Raw genomic sequence first — 22,321 nt, forward strand, 5'->3', positions numbered from 1 at the left:
TTGCTGTTGCTGCTTCTTTACAATGTTTTTCAAGTTGAAGTTAACCTTCCTATTAGCATTTTAATGGAAAAGAGATTCTACCTTTTAGACAAGTTTTGTCTGCTTTCAAATTTCACCACAGTAATGGTATGAAATGCTGCTTTCCAGTGCTTGCACATCCCTTCTTTCCCTGCAGCAAGGCTCTTTGTATTTAGTGGTACAAATATGGACAGCTTTTGGCAGGAATCTCCCAGGTCATCTGTTCTAGTCTTTTCATTAATAACCACATCAAGTATTGGCCATTATAAGCTAGTTAGTTCCGTTATAAGCTAGTTAGTCTTGTTTTAAATGAAATAACTTTTCTTTTTGTCCCTGCTTTCTTTAGTCTAAGCTTATTCTAAGCGCTCGCTCCTCTGGTGGTTAAGATGCATCTTCATAGCCTCAGTGAATTCGTGGTCAATTATAGCCACTTGTACCAGTGCCAATAATGTCCTTTAGCTGAAATATTGTTCTTTTAAGTGAAGATGACTTTCCAAATAGGATTTTGTTGCCGTAGTCCTCCCTTCCAGACGTACCCTTGCGTGGCACTGTATGGGCAGCCCTTTCCTTAGTGGGATCTGAAAGTGGGTCAGGGCATTGTGCGCCTAAGCAGATAATATTCAACGTACTGTCAGCTTTCCAAAGGTACTGCAGGGTCTTTCTAACACCCTCCCAAAATAGTGGAGGTTAAGTCATGTGAAAACTGAAGGGCAAGCAGTGGATTTGTTATATGGGCAAGAATTATTTATTAAAAATTCCCAAGACAATAAAGACTTTAAAATAAGGCTTATAATAATAGCTTTGCTCTGCCTTGCTACGGCTTCCACTAGACATTAATTCCATTATTAAAAATTAAATTTGTTTTATTTATGATCCTGTTTTCTTGGAAGACACCTATTGATCAAAATAAGCCTTGCCTTATTAAAAATTCAGAGCATTATCTGGATCAGTTGTCAGGCTAGATATATTAAACCAGAAAGCGCTTTAACACGAGCGTGTAGAAAGTGATGTGCCAGGGAAAGGAGAAGGGGAGCCAGGCACAACTACAAACTATATCCCAAAAACCCAAAGCACTGTCAGGCGCCTCAGGGCAGGAGCAAGCTGTGGTGGGGTGCCAACGGGGCTATGGAGGGTGCATGAGGCACCTCTCCAGCCACAAAGCCATTCGTTCTCCAAGCTCTGGTGACGTGCAACAACTGCAGTTGTGTGCTTACATGGAGATGGGGTGAGAGTTGTTGGCTTTTTACTGCACCAGCTGGAAGACAAATGGATAGAAAGGTACACGTGTCTTGTAAATCGGTTGAATAACAGTGTGTTTGGGGAAAATGTTGGATTTTGCACTCGGGTATCTGATGAGGCTGGGTTAAAAGACAGAAACGGCATGAAAAATGCTCAGATGAGTAGGGTTCATGGTGGGAAAGAGCTCGACAAGTGGGCAGTGCCTGCTGGTGAGACTGAGAATGAGTTATTGTCTGAGACTAAGTGGGAAGTGGAATAATAGGAGGCCAGTTCATGCAAGAAAGAGCCTACAACTGATCTCCACAGAGGGTGGAGTATTCCTCCTCCCAAGGGGCTTGACGTGGGAGATACGGATAATAGTTTGGTTTTCTCCAGACTCCTCCAGAATATCATTTATTTAAAAACAACAACAACAAAAAACAAACACAAAAACAAGCAAACAAAACAAAATCCCACAAAAGTTAGGGCTCTAGCTACTGCAGCTGTGAAGGAAGCTTTCAAAACTAACATGAATTTAAATTAGGAAGTTTTTATCTGCCTGAATGTGATGCTTGAAAATAAGAGTCATTTCAGGCAATTCAGTGGCATAATGAAATAATGAAAACATCGTATGAAATTATGCAAAACCAGGGGAAATTCAATATCCTGAAAGCCTACACTCGGATTAATTAAGTTAATGGCAAGGTATAAAAGGGCACAAAATTTGGGAGATTATGTAGAACTTCAGCTTTTAACAGCCTTGGAAGGGGCAGGTGATGCTTTAAGTGCTGTAAGGCACCTTGCTCAGTAGTTAAATGTAACATTTAGGGGAAAAGTACTGATTTCCCTTTCTTTCCCTTCCTGATTGGAGGTAATCAAATATGCTTCAAAGATGCTGTCTTAATTTTCCAAACAGAAACAGATAACAATGTATTTCATATAGGAAAAATGTCACACCAAGATGTTCATATTTGTGGAGAAGAGGTACATTACTGTTTCTTTTTTTTTTCATCTAAAACTGAATCTGATATTAATTTACAAATAGTTTCAGGCAACCAGTAACTCAATTTCTTTTCCTTCATAAAGTATTTGTCTGAAAAAATTAACTGCACTTCTACCTTGACTACTTGCAAACTGCTCAGTCCGCAAACAGCATTAAAGTATGATGGGAATCTCCTGGCTTCTGCTGCCTCTCATCTTTAGGTAGGGACGAGATCTGGCAAAGGATGTTAGACACACAAAACCTACAATGAAATTTGTGAATGGAAAACGTGTACGTACCGAGACCATCAGCAAAAATGAATGCTAAGAATCAGACCCCTTGCTATCAAACTGCTGCCCCCAAACTCTGGCAGCTTGGAAATCAGCTGCCCAGTGTACTGTCCTTGGTGACAGGCTGCTGGGGCAGCCCTCAGGGTCATCCCACTGCCCCCACAGAGAGTGGAGAAAGCTGAAAGCTGCAAAGGAACAAGACAACCAGCAGCATGGTGATCAGCACAGCAAAGCTTCTGCCTGCCCTAACTGTGCTAGCTGGGGAGCGCAGCCTCATCATATTTTGATCCCTCAAACTCAGATTGGAAAGTTCCCTGACTCAGATTGGAAAGTTCCCTGATCTGAGGGCTTTTAAAGCTGTGTTCCCGCTACAGCAGTCTAAAATGCCCCCCCGCTTGGTTCCCAAGGGAGGTATTTCAGCATGTGGTATGGATAGATCAGCTTTCAGAGAGGCAGAGGGAGATGGGAGGGAGGAGGAAGGGGAATTACGTGCAGGTAGAGGGGTGGAAAGAGGTTGCTCCATTGTGCTGCTTGAGATCTGGTGAGCAGTTCTTGGTGGATTCCACTGTCCCCAAGGTAGACTTCGCAAATATGCTGAGACAACAGAGTCAAACACCAGAAGGGAACTGCGTGTTCCTCTGAAAACACGTTGTTGAAGCCTGTTCATTGTACAAACCAGTGATCAGCGTACAAAAGAGACAGCAACATCTCCTGAGTAAAGATAACCTGGGGGAAGAGAGAGAATGAGCAGGTTCGCCTGTCCTGGCAGGGTCACAGTATGGAGCATCTGTGAGCACGGAGCCTCCGGACCCTGCTTCTCTCCTGACTCACACCTGGGTCTGTCGAGCAAGGTTCTTTAACCTTAACAACGCAGCTGCAGAGTTATCCTGTCTCATTCAGTTCCATTTCAAGTAAACTGAACTCCTCTTGCTAAGTCACCTGCCATAACACTGTGGGCATCGTGCGGCTCAGAGCTGGCTGCTCAGGAGAAAGGTGCTTGCCTGGGAGGTAGTTCACGTGTTAGTAAAGGGACCATCAAACTGCAGGCCAAACAGGGAGAGACGGTGATCTGTGATAGAAATGTGTGTCAAATCGGGGAGGAAAATGCAGGGGAAGAAAATGGGGAGGAGAAAATTTGCAGTTAGATAGCAGTCCAGTGAAAGTGGCATCGTTTAATATTGCTAGCAGGAAAACGTATTGTGGTTTAAATTAATGGAATGTTTTATGGGGTGCTTTTATACAGCAATTCGGTGCTCATGGTGAAGTTTTGAGTTGAGAAGTAATAAAGAATATTCCGTTGTAAAATATGCTACCTTCATTGTTCATAAAACCCACCATACTTTAAGGGACCCAATCCCGTTCACATCCACGGAAACTGAAGCTTTGCCATTGACTTCCATAAAAGCAAGGTCAGCTACAAGATGATCAATTAAATAGGATTTCAAGAATGATTTATTGTCCCCACGATATTCATTTTCACCCCATTAGTGTTCCTTTTCGTTACTGTGACCTTCAATCAGAGTGAAATGTTCCTTGCTCCGAACCCTGCCGTAACATGGTGAGGCTGCAACCAGCAAGGCGCTGAGCTGAACCCAACGGGGCAGCACCAGGGGGCAGGGACTTCATGCAGTACGGTGGGCTCCTGGCCAACACCTTGTTGTTTGGGTCATGTAAATGCTCTGCAATTATAATACATCAGTTAGTGTACAAGTTTGAGGGATCAAAATATTTTTAATAAATCCAATTGCTTGCTGATCATTTTAATTCTATTTCAGTGACTGCATTGTGGCATTCAGACAGATATTTTACTGGGGAGCGATTCATGGTTCGCTTTCCCAAAGCCAGAATTGGAGCTTTGGACCTCTCAGACACGTTGAAATCAAAGGGCCAAACCCAGTGGAACAGGGTCTCATTTATGAACCATGGATTCACAGACCTTGGAAATGTTGACTTGCAGCTTCGTTGAAAAATGGAGATGTTTGATGCAGTGACAGATAATAGACTATACTGTATTTTATTCTTCTATTGCCGTTTGAATTGTATATTTAGTGAATTAGTCATGATTGATGATAGTGTTTTAAGGACTTGCTAGTTCTTCCCAGGAAAAGATGGCATATTTTAACTATATTAATGGTTTGAGACTTAAGGATAGCACCATATATTTTTGTAATCTTTCAGCAGCGAAGCCACAATTTATACAAATGGATTCACTCTGTCTTTAGCTCAAGCAACTCTGACAAAAGATGTCATTTGAAGTAATGTTGCTCATCATTCATAGACAAAAGCTTAAGGCTACATTGCTTTGATATGAAATTGCTTTGGAGTTTTCCACACCTAGCAAGATCAGTTTATGCTGTTAATGATAATTTAACTGTTTTCTGCAGCTCCAGATGAGACTTCCTTTGAACAAAAAACCCCACTTATTTACCAACAGAAAGAGCTGTACTACCTTGACAGTGTGTAGGAGGAGAAAAGAACCATTGCAGCCACAACTCGGAATCACCTGAGTATCAGCTCTGGAGCTGTTAGAAAATAGCGCCAGCAGGTGGTCTGCTAAAATAGCCCATTGACAGTGCCGTGCATTAGATCCCTTTGCAGCACCTCGGTAAGGAAGCACATCATTGCAGAATAATGGAAAGGGCCAGGAGAAGTCTTTGACTTCTACTTTGGTGTGTTAGCTGAAATGGAGCTCAATCCTGCGTTTGTAGTCAGATGCTGCCTTTTGTTATGATAGCAATGATGGGGACCCATCTCTGGGTGGGTAACAGTAACCAAACAGCAAAAAAGGTAGATTGTAAGCACAATCTGAGAATAATAATAGATTAAGAAAAACATTCTGTCCTAAAAGTGCATTACTGTTGCACAGTGGTTTTGCTTTTGTTATCCAACCCTTTTACAAAGCCACTATGATTTTATTACTTACAAACAAACAGTCCTTCCTTTCTCTATTTAATCTACTGGTTCTGTCAAAAGCAATGGTGCCATGTGCTCTGTAGATAAGTGATAGATCTTTATCAAGTGCCTATTTTACAGATGTGCTGACACACAAGGACTTTCTTTAATTATTAATTAAAATCTGGGAGAGGAAGTGACAGTATTTTCCACCTGTAATGCTCCATTTAGATTTTCTCCATATTACCCAATTAAAATACTTTGTTCTGTAATTATTAATTCAAATATTGTTCACTTCCTCAGAAGCTCTCATGCTCTTTAGCTACACCTATTACTATTTCAGTTGAAAATGTGGCCTTACATTTCAGGAAAATATGGCTTAGAACTGAAGACTCTTGATGAACAAGACATAATCTTTTTTCCTGTAGTAAATAAAACCTGATTGATAAATATTGTGGGTCAGGAAGAGGTGATGGATATGTACATGCTGATTAGAGAGAAGTGCACATGGTGCATAGTGCATTTTAAAGCCTACAGCAGAACTGAGAAAATATTTCAGATGGGGGTAGGTGACAGGTAAAACAGTCACAGGTACCTGGGGCAGGTTGTCACTGCATGATGAACAAGACAAGTAACACGTCCTCTACTGTTTCCTACACTGCCACTGTGAGTTTGTGCTTAGTTTCTCCATCAGTCTGTCATCCCACCCTTTGGGACAGGAGTGTTAGGAATGGTCAGTAATTTATGTCTTTTTTGGGGGGAAAAATGTGTTTCCTTTTCTCAGATTTTACATTAGAAAAAAAGCCCAAATTTTCAGGATTCCCCATCTAAAGGCAAACCTGAAAAATGCAATTTGGGAATAGTGTTTCAGAAGGAAATGGAAATTTCAGGGTAGTATTGTTAGAAAACCTGTGAGTTGGGGTGTCCTCTTTAAATTCTTTCCTTTGTTGCTTGAACATCGTTCCCTAAGCTGTGGCAGCAGCAGCAGCACATAATGATGTATAAGATAAGATATACAATGGCAGTCAAAATAGTATGCTGAGTTTTCTTTGAATGATGCAGTTTAAATGTAATGTCATTTACTAACCAGAACAGATTGAATCGTCTTGTTCTCTTGTTGAAAATGCCAAAGCAGAATCTCAAATTGCTTCAACACATGACAAACAGAAGTCACTTTCAACAGGAAAACGAAGTGTCGAGCAGGTTCGTTACAACAAGATGACACAATTCCATGAAAAATCTCTCAGAAATTACATCCCTGCTGCAAAACGTGCATCTGGCTGCTGGAAATAAGCAGCAGAAAACCTTAAAGCTGGGAACAGCGGGGAAGTGCAGAAGCTAAGGGAAGGGATCTCTGTTCTGAGCTGCTTTACCAGCAGTGTCCCAGGGGCTGTGGGGGGGAGGGAGCACTGCTGGTTGCTGTCCTGAAAATCAGGTGGAGATTCTCCCTAGATTTCAGAGAGTTTACTATTTTCTGCTTGATGTTGCTTGGCTTTTGCATATTATTTTTTTTGTTTCTTTTTTTTTCCCGTAATGTAAAAATTATCTCCCTCTGTTAATAAGGGTTGGGGGAATTATACTGAGGTAGAATCATGACTCATGAGGCAGGATAAACAGCAGCAAGTGTACCCCTGATTACTTTACGTGCCTATATTATTCCTGCTTTTATTCATTTTCCTTCTAATCCATACACTAATGATATGACTCTGCCCAATTTTTTCTTAACAGTGCTACAGGTGTTTAGTGACTACTACAGTTCAACATTTCATGTCAAAGGAGAAGGAAAAATAATAGCAAAACCTGGCACAATATATCATGTAGCTTTTGAAGACAAATTAGAGACACTGAGCCTACATCAATATTGCATAAACATTTTATGAAAAGGTTTTCCTTGTCAAGTGTAGTAACGCTTCTCATTATTGTAGCAAAGCCTCCCAAGCCAGCGTCTTAATCCAAAGAAGGATCAGAATTAACAGGCGGGATGGGGCAGGATGAAACCTCCTCATTAATCACCTATTGAGAGTAATCCATTGGCAAGGGAGGACTTAACAGAAGTGTCCATATTTCTTGTTCATGAATATTGTTAATCTGAAAAACTTAAAATTGGATTCTCATCTAGAGGTTGTTTGCTGTGTGGCAGCTTTGAAATTGCGGTGCTCCTGCTGAACATCAAAGAAGGCCAAGCTGTTACATGGCGCAATATCTAATTATGTCCAAAGCACGAGTTTTAGATGGTCTCTACTGCCTTTGAGCCTTCAAGTGAAGTGTATTATTAATGCAGATCTTCAGTAGCTCTGTCCTCTTTGAAAAGCTGTGCGCAAATCCTTGGTCTGGAAGAAGGGTTTGGGCTGTGGGCTCTCAAGGCACGGGGAGGCTCGTGGCTGTCTGAGACAGCAAACCAAGGGAGGTGGGAAGGTGGGGCCGGCTCCTGCATTGCCTGATTGTGGTGTGCATGGCAGGGAGCTCCTACTGAGCTTGGAGAGGGCTTTTCCCAGCTCCACAAAGAGCATCCACAGTTTTGTTTAGCTACAGGACCTTAGGTGAATCAGTACGTAGCTGGCATTCATCGTCCACAATGATTCTCTTTTGATACGAGGGGTTTAGTTCAGAAAATAATGGATCGCTTTGGGTTTTAATCAAATAACATGTGAAATCCACTCCGTGTTAGCTCATGTTGCTGGGGTTGTGCCATGGTGCGGTACCTCACCGCACACGAGTGGCCACATCCATCATAGAACATGAATTGGTTGTGGACGGCAGGGTTTTGGTGCTCTGACTTGAGGTTGACAAGAATGATAGCTTTCATCTGCATGCAGAGCCCCCAGCTGTCCCTTTGAGATGGATGAGGAGATCTGGCTTCATCTGTCACCACTCCTTTACTTCTTTGTACGACAAAAAGAAAAAAAAGAATTAAGAAATCCAAAAGATAAAATGTTGTAAGATGTTCTTTGTAGATCTCCTTGAAATGGAGGGCTGCTTCAATGCCCATAGTCCAAGAGAGACATTTTCAGTGCAGGTGAAATGATGTATCCTTTGTGTTAAATACACTCAATTCATTAAATAAAGCACACTCCATTTGAGATTTTCATGAATTATATTGCAAGAAAATGCAATTTACATTTAGCAACAATTTATTACGCTTTTTTTCTCTGTTTCTCAGGAAACTCATGCTCACCTCATAAAAGAAAGCTGCAAGACTCACATTTAGGAAGAGAATAAGATGATCGCGTATAATCATACCCAATCTGTGAAATTTATAAACGTGGTGAAAAGAAAGATGTGGTGTTGGCAACCGCAGGAATGTGGAAACTTGGTATCATCAGCCAGAGCCCCGCTAACACAGAACCGTGCTGCTTCCCAGCACCTACCCCAGCATGGCCCGAGTGGCAGCCCTGAGAGCAACCCATGCCCTCAGTGCCACTGCAGGCTGCTAATGGCTCGCATCCAGAGACACCTGACAGTCAGCTGCCACTGGCATTTGATGTGGGTACTGCAGGAGTGTTGTTAGAACAGCCCTGGTGTAATTACTTTGTGATAGGCACCTTGTGGGATTCTGTCATCTGTACTTCACGCGTGTGCAGTCTCTGCTGTCATTTCTGTTTCACTTCACCAGAGTCCCCCTAAATTAGGTTCTGTTGCATAAGGGCCATCAGAACCTCACCACTCTTTTTCTGCAGCCCTACGTGACTTGATTGCCTTGTAAGAAGGGGGCAGAAGGTCCTCCACAAATCTGCAAACTGGAGGAGCCAAAAAAATCTAAAATTCAGTTCCTTTTTACTTTTCTTAATATATTCATGAATTCAACAAAGCTCCTGCCCTCCTCCCCACAGTAGTTCCTCCATCTGCATCTGCTCTGAGAGCTTCCTGTGTGCAGTAGCTGAAGGCATCTTAGGTGAGCAGCCTGGCAGCAAGACTTCAGAGCCTGGCAGAGATGATTTCACAACAGAATTGTCAGCTGCTGTTGCTCATTTGAAATAGGCACCCTGTGCTGCAAGGCACGACCTTGCAGCAGGAGCTGTTGGAGCAGCTGGCAAGAGCAGGACAGACGGACGCAGCTCGTCATTAAGGATTTTCACTGCTCTCAAAGTCAAGGGGGCTACAAGCGGGGCCAGCTTCTGTTTGGTGCCAGCATCAGGACCTCCCAAGCACGGGTCTGTTCCAAATTATCAAGGGCTTAATGGGTTCGAATCAAACCCAGCAGTAACGATCCAAGAGCGTTTGAGTGCTTCAAAATTCATCTGCATTTCAGCAGAGACACAGCATCTTCCTTAAAATGGTGATTGTGTTGTCTCTCTCTGTCATAAAAACAATTAATGTGATAAATTCTAATCATTTACTGCTAATACCAAAAGGCTAAACTCCTTCTTGCAGGAAACAGTCCCACAGAGGCAGACCAAACAGTAAAGCACTCTGATCCCAGGCAGTGTGCAGAAACTGATATTTGTGATGCTGGTGGTAGAGGGGGAGGCCTCCAGTTGCTGTATCATTTCACCCCATTGTCCCCAAAGATGCATTTCTTGTTTGAATAGTCATAAACAGAGCAAAACTCTTTGTCACTGGGTGATGACTCCTGGCTTCCACACAAGTTCTGAGCTGATCGAGTTGGAGTTATTGAGAATGAGGGCTCAGCGTTGATCTTCAAAGGTGAAGACATTTATCCTGCGACAATGTTTAGTTGCGACGGCTTCATTTCTGTTACAGCAAGTGACGGCTGGAGGTGCAGTCATCCTGCCAGCTTGCAGCTGCTGGGGCGCAGCACAAGGGCTGGGTGCTGAGGAGGTGCTGGGGCTGAGTACTGCACTGCCACAACGCAGCTGATCAGGGAGCAGGCTCCCCACAGAATCACGGCCTCGTGGAGCTGCATTTGTATGAATGAGCTGCTTGATGCGGTTCTTTGCTGCTTTTCACCTTGTGTGGTAATTTACTGCTGTGCCAACAGAATGAAAAGCGATCCTTCTGATCCGGGAGTGACTTGCTGCTGAACGTGTGCTGGAGGCTCAGTCCCCAGAGGATATTTATTACGAGCCCGAGTGGGAACCCCTGGCTCTTCAGACAAGCTTTTAACTCTGCGAGTGCACAGCTCAGTCCCTGGCAGCCAAGACGGTAGCTGTCGCTTTCACATTTACATCTGCACAAGTGGCTCACACATTTGCTGAGGTGTAAGCAAACATAACAGGAGGCAGTAGCAGGTCAGGCCTGGAGCATTTTACTGTCAGCCACTGAGAAATCGGCCGGCACGGGCTGGGATTTCAGATGAGCCAAAGGGAGTTAGGTGCCTCTTCTCCAAGCAGCACGATGCTGCACTTTGCCTCGCAGCACCTGCCCTCTGCTTAACGTCCTCATCTGGCATTTCGCACACAGCTCCGCCTCCGGTGTGAAAGTTACAACGTCACTGCCAAGATCGTTGGATGCCAAAGCAGATCTGAGCCGTGCCTGGAAGCGTGTGTATTTGAACTAGGAGCGAACAAAAGCTTAACTTGGGGTATGAGCTACTTGCAGATGAAGGACTTGGCACGCTGTTATTTGCCCCGGAGGATGCTATTCAAACACATCAGTTCTGCTGTCAAAAGGTTAGCCAGATCCTTGTTTGAGTGATACTGGAGGCTCTGCGCTAATTACTGGTGGGAAAATGCCAGATCCTTTGATTTAAGGAAGTAGGCTGGCATGCAATTGTCTCGTGGAAGATTTGAAACAATTTTGTTAGATTCTCTGCATTCTGCTTGATATTTGGATAATTGCTCCTTTCATCACTTTTCATCATTGCAAATCACATGAACAAATGTCCAGGAGGCACATCCGTAGCAAAATCATAGAACAGCAACCGTACTCTGGGTACATCACGACAAGAGGAAAAGTCACCATCCACACCAAGGGAGAAGAGAAAGAGGAAAACCTTTCCCCACTATTTGGCTGATTCTTAGCCATATACGAATTAATATTTTTACACTTCTGCCTTTAGCTCCCTTAGAAGAGCTCTCTGACTGATCTGGAAAGCAGTTCGGCTGTGCCGTCCCAAGAAAGAAGCCCTCCACCTTGTAAGCAGCTGTATTTGAGTGTGACTGGCTTGGTGCTGGTAGAAGTTCGGGTGCTTGGGGCACAGGTGATCCCTGTTGGCTCAGGGCATGCCTTCACCTGATGTGGGGGTGTTAAATTCAGAAGTTGGGAGCAGCTCAGCTGCCCAAAAATTGCAGTAAGGGGCTTGCCTTTGTAGCAGCAGCCTGAGTTATTCCTGCCTGTGGCTGCTGGGAAGGAGAGGAGTGGAGTAAAGCACTGCAGGGCTGCTACAGCAGGAAGGTAGGGAATAATACAGGGAATAGAGCTATGAGAGGTAACTAACGGAGGGAGCTGGCGCTCTCTGAGATGCCTGGTGGTTTTTTGAGCTGTGAGCCCTTCCCCCAGTCCTAAGGCAGTCTCTTTTCAACTGCTTTGTGCTTTTTCAGGAGAGCTCCATTAGTGTGTTATGTGCAAGTTTGGCTATGGAACGAGATGTTTTTGAAATGGTAAGGCTGTGGTGGGTGAAAAAGTGAGCAGCTAGGCTCTTGTACTGCACTGGCGCTTAAAACCAGGGGCTGTTCCTTCTGGGCTGTTTTCTTTTTCGGTCAGTCCTGTGGGTAGCTGGATGCTGCCCCATACAGCGGGTCCTACTAGCTGTTACTCCAGGACAAAGCACAAAACCCTACCTGAGGCTTCCAGTCAGCCTTAATTCAGCATTGTGGAGCTGGCGCTTGCACAAGCAACCACTGATAAAGCCATCCCAGCCTTTGTGAAGTCCCAGAAGGGCAGGGCAAGGCAGAGAACTGCTTAGAGCGCTGCCTTGTTGGACCAAGCGTCTGGGAAAGGCAAAAAAAAAAAAATGGTGCTTTGGGGAACCAAAACATCCTTGTTCCAGCAGCTTTGCTGCAGTAGTACTGCTGCTCAGAGCAGCCCAGGAGTGTGTTGTGTTCCCAGGGATCTGAACAACCTGCAGACAGCTCCATCCTGCTCTCCCTCTGACAGTAACGAGGCACACGCATGTTGCTCTGCAGAAGTACTGCTGAGTCCTGTTCCTGCTAGGCAGAACGTCCGCAGTGCGTGTCATTGGTGTAATTTAAAGTGGTTTTGTGGGATGTGAAGCAGGAGTTAGGTGAGAAAGCATAATGTTGCTGGCTTCATTAAAGGCACAACGGCATAGTAACAGCTTTAACTTTTTGCTCTGTCTTCCCTTTCAGCAAGGCTGAAGATCAGAGTGCCTCTGTGATCTATAAAATTGTCCAGGGAACTCACAAAACTTCTCTTAGAGGAATGTGCATTTGCATAGAGGCTGTTTATGGACTTCTGTCGAGTACAGAGATCTTGTTTTAGATCAGAATTCTTTGCAGCTGAGAGTATCTTGCATCTTCTTACTGCTTAAGAAGGACCAAAAGTGAATTTCACAAGGTGAATAAGTAATCTGTTGTCTGACCTCGAAAATAAGGCTGGCTTTTGTTTTCTTATGAACGTGCATGACATTGAAGAGCCAGCAGTTCACTGCCTGCTGGGCTCAGAATCCCTCTGGGCCACTTCAGCTCCTGCATACAGAGCTCTGATGGGCTGTCAGCTCCTTACAATCACTACCCTCCAAGAACAATATGGCAAAATAAAACCAGTTATTTAAGGGAAGCAGGGGAAGCCCTGCTTGGGGTGGGTTGTGAGGGGTGCAGTGGGAATGAGATCTACAAAGAACATGAAGCAAGAAAAGCCTGAACAGCCTGGCACCGCATGGGTGCAGCTTCCCCAAGTCATATGGTGCACTGAGAGGACAAGTTAGTACCAGAGATGAAAAGTAATAACACAAGGAAGGTTTAAGGGTAGCAAAAGTTTAAGGGAAAAGAGCAAAGTGGTGGTAGTAGAAAATGAAATGCTGCTGAGAGTCCTCATGAAGTGCGGACGCCCACGCTCAACTGAAATGTCAGGTTTGGGGAACTGGGAATTTATTTTTGTCAGACTTCCTCCCTCAAAAAAAAAAATATCTACCTGCTATATGAAGCTGCTTAGAATTGTGTTCTTAAGCTGATCTTTCTCCACTTCAGTCTTTGCTTTCATTATGAGGTCTTGGACATGTGCTGAATTCTCATCAACAGAATTTCCCATTCATATTTCCTATTTATCTTTCATTCTGAGCCCTTCTTGTGGCTTTAGGCTTATTGAGATGCTGTTTAAATCCCTTAGGAGATTCCTGTGTTGTCCGTGTGGGTAAACCTTGCAAAGGGTTCTTACCAACGTGTGCTTTGGATCAGAAATGTTGGCTTGTTACTGAAATGTCTGTTCAGCAATGAGCAAAGCATGGCCGAGGTCATGTCACAAGGTCATGGTCAGTGGAAGGAGCTCTGTTTTCATTTAAACAAAATGGGGAGCTGGTTGTGCTGACAATCACCCAATTTGTCACCTTCTTCAGATGTGGGCTTGATGTTGTGTGGGTTGCAGATCCTTTGATAGCAGAGTTGAGCTGCCTCTGACTTTGCACAGCTGCCATTTGATCACTGCTTATCAGAGCTGCTCTCACCCATTAGTGAGATGTGTGACTGCTGCACCGCTGCTTCAGCTGATCACCTGGCTTCTTTGAAAGCCCTGGAGAAGGTGAGCTGCAAGGTGCTGCTGCAGAGATGTCCTCCCAGCACACCAGTGAGCTGAGCTCCACTGGGAGCGTGGGGCAGGAGAGTGCAGAGCTCCTTCCTCCTGGCTGCAGAGACCTGCTGCCTGGCCAAGGGCAGCTCTCAGCTCCAGCTAGCAAAGCTCCGGGCCTGCTAGTTTCCTATCAGACCGGTAGGTGCTGAGGCTTCTGAGGAGCTGAGGGTGATCTTGCCTTTGTCTTTTATGGGAAAATGCAAGCTTAGTTTGCGAACTCCGATCAAATAACTTCTAGTGATCAATTTTAACAGAAGAAGTTTTGAAGTATATTTGAAGTGTTTAATTTTTTTTTTTTTTGGTACAAGATGCTGTATTTGTTTTAAAATAAAAATCTCCCCATATTATATATGTATACTTCAGGAATACTCGTTCTTGTAGCTCAAACTTGCATACACAGGCTGGGACTGAGCTCTTACACTGGGTCATGAAGCTGGTGTCTGTAGCTGTACTGCTCAGGACTAGCATTGCCCATGTCTGTCTGTCCTTGTGGCTTGAGCGGACACCTGGGTGTTGTTTCCAGCTCTCCCAACAGAGAAACCTCAGAATAGAAGCAGCAAGGTCCCCGCTTTGAGAAGAGCATCCAGATGCTGGGTTCTTCTCTTTAAGAATCTAAATACTGCATTGGGGAAACTTAAATGTTGGGGTTGGTCACGCTGGAATGATTAGGTGGATGTTGCAAATGAATTATGCCTGTAACTTTACAGGATGAGAATCTAAAATTGATGTAGGTATTGTATCTGGATTAAAAATGACAAATGGAGTTCCTCTTGCTGCTTCGTGTTAAGAACATAACTCCTGAAATTACTTATTTCCACTTTATTGGTGCCCACTGCAGCCACTAGGAATTGAGCCCTGCATTGGCAGCTTAGCAGCCAAAGCAGCAGTATTAGGTAATAAATGCTTGCATGCCATCAAGTGTACAAACATGTGGTTGCTTACATGACAGAGCTTTTCTTATCCAGTTATTTGTCTCAATTTTTCCATTACATTTTCTCATTTTCTTTTCTAGCTTTGCTCACAGACAAGCCTCCAAAGCCATTGTTCCCCATGGAGAACCAGCCAACTGTTATAGATGTCCAGCTGGGTAAGTCCCCTTGTGGGAATAATAGATCCTAAACTTCCATTCTGGTAGCAGATGGGGAAAAATTGCGAGTGGTAAGAAAGGTTCAGTGGTGCTGTTATTAAATGCAAATCAATCTGCAGCTTCTCATTTATAACTGTAGAGTTTTCCATCATGGCAATTTCAGGGAGTGAACTTGTGTAACATTGCGGACAGCAGTACTAATTGGTTATGCTGGGTATTAAAGTCTAGAAATATACAAAATATAAAGTTCTGCAGCTCTTCTTAACAGATGATTGATAGAGTAACATGTCTGCATTGGTGCTGTATTGATCTGTAGATGTTCACCCTAAGACAAATAGTCTCATAAAAGAAATGCTGATTCCTTTAAAAGTTAATGGAAAACTGCGGTTTCAGGTGGTTCTGAATGTGTACCAGAAAGGGCTTTTGACTAAAATGGCTGTATGCGTTCTCATTCCCGCTGTATTTTCGTGTGTGGTTGCAGAGCTCTGACTCTCAGCTGGCAGCACGTATTTTCTCTCATGTTGAGAAACTCTGTTAGAAAGTTCTGCTAACTTTGGGGAGCTGTGAGGCATCGTGATGCTGAAAGAATTGTTTGGCTTTGAAGTTCCAGAGGTTTTTTTTTTCAGTGCCTTGAAAGGATATTTCTAAATTGAAGAAATGTGACTGGAGTTACTTTTGAGGACTCTGTTGCCACGAGTTTAAATTACAAAGGATGCATTGCAAATGTGGGTTATTTACTTTGTGTTGAAGGGGTGCCATTTGCTTTCTTCTTGAGCTTGATTCTTCCACTCTTAATTGCAAAGTTGGGTAGGATTTGGTGGTGGAGTAGTCTTTAAAGGCAAGCAGAGTTGGAATGAAACATGTAAGGTGGCTGGGGAGTGCAGTAAGCCTTTTGTCTGTCTGTCTGTGTGACATCCTCGTTTTTAAACTAGGAGCCTAACAGTATCAACAAAACACTTCAGATAGCATGGAGTATTTAAAAATGGGGCTTGAATTCCTGAGTGTGATTCCTGAATTGTGGCAAGAATGAGAATCATTTGTGACCCTTGCTAATTTTTCTCTCGTGTACCTGACCTGACTCCTGAGTCTGTCTGGATTTGCTCAGGGAAGGAAGGCAGCAGTGGAGCTGGGAAACAGGCAGTGCCTGCTGAATCCTGCAGCAGGTAAATGTGTATGCTCACGCTCCCTTCCTCAGAAAATCCTGAGCAGAAATTAAGCCTAAAAGGCAAAACCACAAAATCAGTCTGAGGCCATACTCAGAAGCTCCACAAAACTAGCAGCAGAACAGCCATCAAAGTTTGGATCGGCCCTAAAGGCTGAATTTGGTTTCCAGGTCCAGCTTGTTAAAAGTCAACTTTGTAATGATTTCCTCTGGGAGCAAACTGTCCCCGCATGCAGCTGGGTAATAAAGGCACTCAGAGGCACATCTTTGCTTGCTGCATTTTTATTCCGCCTTCATTTCCTATTCCAAGTTCCTCCATTCCATCAGGACTGTTTTGTACCGAGCTTTTTCTTTCCTACGTGAAAACATTTTGTTCTGACTGATTAAAAGGAGTCGATCTAAACTAAGTAAAATGAAAACAAACAAAACCCCTCCTCTCCTCGGAGATGGGGCTCAGTAATGGGATTTTGGAATATCTCTGTGGGGAAATAGAAATCTTGCATCTTTGTGTGCTGGAATGTATTCCACGAGTTGTCCTCCAAGATCAGGGAATTTGCTTGTGGGGCTTTTCTTCTGGTGGGGGAATGGTTTTGGTTATCATCGCTAAACCATATTCATCTTATGCTGTAAGAAATCAATGCTTATGGAAGAATCTGAACTTCTTTCTGGAATATACAGGGAAAATTGATGCATATCCCTCCTAATTTTAAAATGGCAAATAAATAGAGCTAGGAAAGTCCCAGGGATCACCTTCAGCTTGTGACAGGTACCTGACCTCTGCGGTGTGCTGAGGACCCCGTAAGGACTGGAGCTTTGGAGGAGAGAGAAACACTTGATTGTAGTGAAGAAACACAGCATCAAGTTTTAAGTCAGGTCATCTGCTGGAATGCTTTTCTGAAATCTTGCTAAACTGTTAAGAGTTTTAACAAGTGATGTTTTTCTGTGTCATACCAGACTTGAAAGCAAAGCCCCTCTGAAAGGATCCGTTCTTCGGAGGGCATTTAGCCCATGGAGCCAAATCATCCCATACGCCTGCTTTTTCAGCGGTCATGCAAGTATGAATGTGCTGTTAAACTACAAAAGAAGTGGAGTTTAATCCACCTACTTGTTCGGAGAGATTATTTTAGATTCTGCTGGAAAACTAATCTTTAAAGAGATGGCTGTCTTTGCTTTATGAGTGGAGCAGATTAATAGTTATTTAGGGGCTTTATTCTAAATGATTAGCACAATGCAGTGCAAAATCCTCCCAAAACTCTAGGCAGCGGCCTGACTATTTAGCAGCTTACTTGACCTGATTGCAGACTTCAGAATTCACCTTTTGGCTTTCCAGTTTTGTAAGAAGGTTCAAATGAAAATAGGTATGTGCAATTCTTATTGACAGTGGATGAAAGAGCTCCTCCAGGCTTCAAACATGGCCCAGAGCCTGCCTTGTTCTTCTGAACGAGCATGCTTGTACTTCTTGCTTGTTCCTTTTTCCTTTGGAATTTGACAGAGATCAAAACCAACCCTGTCAAGGTTATAGAGAAGCAGAAGCCAGAATTTTCTTCTTGTGTTCTGTGTTTGCTTGTGGTGGAGAAGTAGAGGAAGAGAGGAGAGATGAGCACAAAACAGCATCCCAGGGGACTAGAGAAATAGACCAAAACCAATTTCACTGTCTTGGATGCTTTATGAGGTCAGATAATCACTTCATCTGTGGGCAGATCTAGAAAATAACAACAATTTATTTTTTGTTTACATCTCCCTTTTCATAAAAGGGGGGAAAACACCCCCGGATTTTTATTTTGATAGCTCTTGGCTTCGGGGGACAGCATAATAGTGGTACTTCATTGCATGACGATACAGCACATTTAATCTTACATCTTGATTGTAACAAATATACTTTATAGAAAGAACAAACATCATGTTTTTGCAGATATGAGCTTAATCTGATACTATATCATTTGCTTTCTGAAAAATGATATTCCTGAATTTCTTCATTAAATTTAAATCAAATTTGATTGTACAAGCCAAAATACACGCAGGTCTTCTGCCCAGGAGGCAGCGTGGCTTTAGCGTGGCTCTGGAGATAGTATTTAAAGAATTTTGTGCCATACATCCTTACTTTTCTGTTTGCAAAATGTGACAGTCTCCCCCGTAAAGGTCTGCATGTGAATGTCCTAAGGCTTAGGACAGTGTGATTCAAAGAAGTTGTTCAAAGGCTTTTTTTTGTTGTTGCTTTGACCATATAAACCTAGCTGCCTATTTGGATTGTTTGTACCAAATGGCTCAGGCTAGACAACTCCTGGTACGAGTTAGGAAAGTAAAGATCCAAACCCCTGTCAGAAGTCTCCAGGCTGTGGTGCCGTGAGTTTTCAAGATCTCTCACCCACTTTCACAGGCAGCTGTTCTGGCAGTGAGGGGAGTGTGCTGTGCTCGAAGTCTTCAGTGACCTGTTGGTGCAGCACTCTGATTTCTTAATTTCTTTTAACTCTTTTTTCCAGCTAACTCTGTTCACTCCTAGTACTTTGAATGTGGAAGGAAAGATAACCAAGCCTTTGAATTCTGATTACGCGGTTACAGAGTAGGTCTCTCCTCTGACCTGGCTTCTTTGCCTAATCCTGGTGGTGCCAAGAGGCTGGTGTCTGGTGGAAAAGCAGCGTGGCAGGGGCACGTGTTAGCAGCAGAAAGGAAGCACGCCTCTGCTTTGCTGACTTTGGGCTGGACAGCACCCTGTAAGAATCGTGCAGCAGCTGCATCTCGCTAGCCAACGTTTAAGGAGCTCCCAGCGTCATCTTGCCTGCAACATTGCTGCTGTTTTACACTTGTGTGGTGTTCTTCAGTATCAAAAAAGCTAAAAAACACCACACCAAAACAGATGCTAGGACTTTCTGTTCTGTTCTACACCATGGCATGCAGTGGTTGCGGTGTGAAGTTAGGCTTTTCCTTATGAATATTTATGGCAAACTAGGTGAGACTGGAGTTAATGTTTGCGTCTATATGAAGTTGATCGCTTTGGTATCACTGGCTTTAAATTAGGTACCAGTTTTGCTTTCAGACACTTACATAAGAAAAGTTGCAGGAGTCTTAAAGAACAAAACAACAAATATCTATGTTAATTCATTTACTTAATAAGGGAAATGTCAGGGGATTTACCTCACTGATTTCACGGTAGTTTCTGTGTCCAAAGATGCTGAGGAAGGAAAATGCGTAGTTTATGAGGGTTCTCACTTTCTCCTAATAGTTGACCTGGTCAGAAAGATTTTGTTTCTAGAAGATTTAACAGTGCAATTCCTTGAGGCTGGTTATTAAGCAGATCAATAGAGCTACCATAAAACAAGCATAAGAGAACATACAAAGCTCCAGTGTCTGCTGACAGGTACGGGAAAAGCATAAAAAAAGTAGCACTTAAAAAATAGTGAAAGGTCCTCTAAAGTGCTGGCTTCATGCTCTTCTGTGGAGATGTGGAGCTCTTGTCACTTGTATGAAATGCTGCAGCAGCCCAAACACACATTTACAAGGAGATCTTAGCCCTGGTGGAGGGAGACGTAGGCACAGAAGATGCCAGGTGTCCAGAGCCAATGCCTGAGTCACCCCGGAGCTTGTTCAAACTCCTTCTCCTGAAAGCTCAAACCTGGGTAGACCTGGGAGGATTTTCCTGCAAATGGAAAGGGCGCTCACCTGGTGTAGGGTTGGGTGTCTCTTCTAGGATTGACAGGCTGGGAGGTAATGTCTTCTTTCACCCGTTCTGTGAGAAAGCTGGAGGTGTTTGATGTAGATGTCTTCCCCTCTGTGTCTTCCAAAATTAAAAAGGTCTGATTAAGGTAATTAATTTTTTCAATTTGATTTCACCAAATAGATCAATCAACACAAAATCATAAGCATGGAAAGGCAGAGCCTTATAAAGAACAGCCTTGATAGGAAATAAATCCTATATAAAGGTAGTCTCTAACAGTTGGGAAATCAAGTAGCAGTCAGCAATGCTGTTTTTTCTGTTGAATCCAGCTTTTTTTGAGATACAAGTCCTTTTCCTGCTAGACTAGCCTGTAAATGTTACCCCCATAATACAGTCTGGAACTTTTACTAAAAGTAGTAACGCTGTAAGTGGAGGAATGGGTGCAGAGGGGAGGCTATCCCCAGAGCCTCAGTTGCCCTTGCCCTGCTTGGTGCTCACGTGTGGGGTGGGTGATGCTTGCCCCGCATCTCTTCTCTCTGGGCACTCTTGGTGTCTGGAGGAGCAAGCCAGGACCCTCACTGTCTCCTCCGTGCCTTCCAGCTGTCTGCATCTCTCTCCTGCACCACCTTTTCCCAAAAATAAGCAGGGACTTCCTCTTCCTTCCCCCGGGAGCACAAACCCCAGATGCTTTTCCTCTCCCGTAAGTGGCTACAGATGTGCTGTGTAAATGATCCGGACTCCACGCTGGAGATTCGCTCCATCTTGGTGGTGCAAACCGTGACACTAAAAGCTTTGTGTCCCTGCACAGAAATACACGAAGGAGCACTTTTCCCTAGGGAATGAGAAGAAACCTGGGGTGTACTTTTGAGGAGCTGCCTGCCCCCACAGCACAGGGATGTGGCTCTGCAGCTATTTCAGCCGTACGTGCCTGTGCGAAGGGGTGCAGGATTTGCATCTATTACAACCATTTTGTACTAATCTGCAGGGAATATTAGAGACAAATTGTCTGACATTTAGGTTTAGAAGTAGTTCCCTAAATACCCTAAGTGTATTACCACTAATGCTTTGATGCTAATTTGGTGTGTTGTTAATATCCCAGCTTTTCCCGGGGATAATGGCGAAATGCTGTACTTCAGAGACTTGAGGCTGGCTTCTGCTGTTCAGCTGGCATAAATCCTCAGTTGTTGTACTTTGTGTGGTTAATCCAGATACATATGTGAAGCGGGGAACAGTTTGATACTTGTACAGATCTTCCTTTTGCTGTAATTGGCTTGGAGAAGTAAGGCTGAATTCTGGCTCCATGTTTTTTACATCCATTCGGATCCGTTGGATTGGCACGAATATGTCAGAAGGCAGCATTTGGCACTTGGAGTATTTTTTTTGTATTTCTATGAACTATTTATTGCTTATGATGATTTCAGTGCTTGTTTCATCAACATTATATATATTTGAAGGACACTCTTTATGAAATAAAGTGATGAACTGATGTTAGACAACCTTGTGGTTACGTTTGCAATAGCACTGCTTTAGATAAATGTTGTTTCTTTAATAAAAAGATAGTAAAGAAAAACCCTGTTAAGTACTGGTTTACACATCTTTGGTGGCATTCATACAGGGGCAATAACTAATTTATGGCAGAAAAATGACTCAAGTCTTCTTGCACCAGTAAAACTTTCCCTGAAAACTGTGATGATTTTGTGTGGGTGTTCAGGATGTTCATCTTTAGTACTTCACTGGGACTAAGCTGTCATTAACAAATGTTAACGTCACTTTAACCACTGCAGGCATGCAGCTGTGCTGATCTTGGCTTACGGATCTCCTGTTTGGTGTCTGGGGTTGCTATGTTTGACTTGTGCCAGAGAAACAGGCGTGAGTTTATTTCTGCAAAAATGAAATTTGCCTTGGGGGACAAGGTGAGAAAAGATGGTCTTCCTGGAGAGAGGGGAGTAGGGCTGCTGATGAGAGCAACGTTTTCTTACTCTGCTAGGGTTTTGCTGACCTTGGTCTGGACTCTGTGCTCTTTTGAAGTGAGGCCAGTACTCTTCTGTTTCCCAGGAGTGTTATGACAGTAAAATCGGGTGGTATCAGAAGTGCTCTGAGACAAGCACGGAGTACAGGTAGGGAAGAGTCACAGAATATCCCAAGTTGGAAGGGGCCCACAAGCAAGGATCACGAAGTCCAGCTCCTGGCTCCACACAGCAGCACCCCAAAACCAGGCCATATATCTGAGAGCATTGTCCAAATGCTCCTGAACTCAGGTAGGCTGGGTGCTGTGACCACCGCCTGGGGAAGTGGCCTGGCTCTGACCAAGGCTTTTCCCAGGACCTTTACCTTTAGGATTCTGAGCCTGGCTGCAAACCCAGAGACAACTGACTGC

General features: G+C 43.7%; 1 protein-coding gene across 1 annotated transcript in view; it reads left to right on the forward strand.

The window, feature by feature from the left end:
• The window catches only part of IL1RAPL2 (interleukin 1 receptor accessory protein like 2), a 328,234-nt gene that overhangs the window by 218,997 nt on the left and 86,916 nt on the right, over positions 1-22,321 (forward strand). The window contains exon 6 of the mRNA XM_032196249.1: positions 15,056-15,130. Within this exon, the coding sequence (XP_032052140.1) occupies positions 15,056-15,130 (75 nt within the window). The remainder of the gene's footprint in view (positions 1-15,055; positions 15,131-22,321) is intronic.

Source organism: Aythya fuligula, chromosome 13 (assembly GCF_009819795.1).
Source record: "Aythya fuligula isolate bAytFul2 chromosome 13, bAytFul2.pri, whole genome shotgun sequence".
NCBI classification, from domain to species: domain Eukaryota; kingdom Metazoa; phylum Chordata; class Aves; order Anseriformes; family Anatidae; genus Aythya; species Aythya fuligula.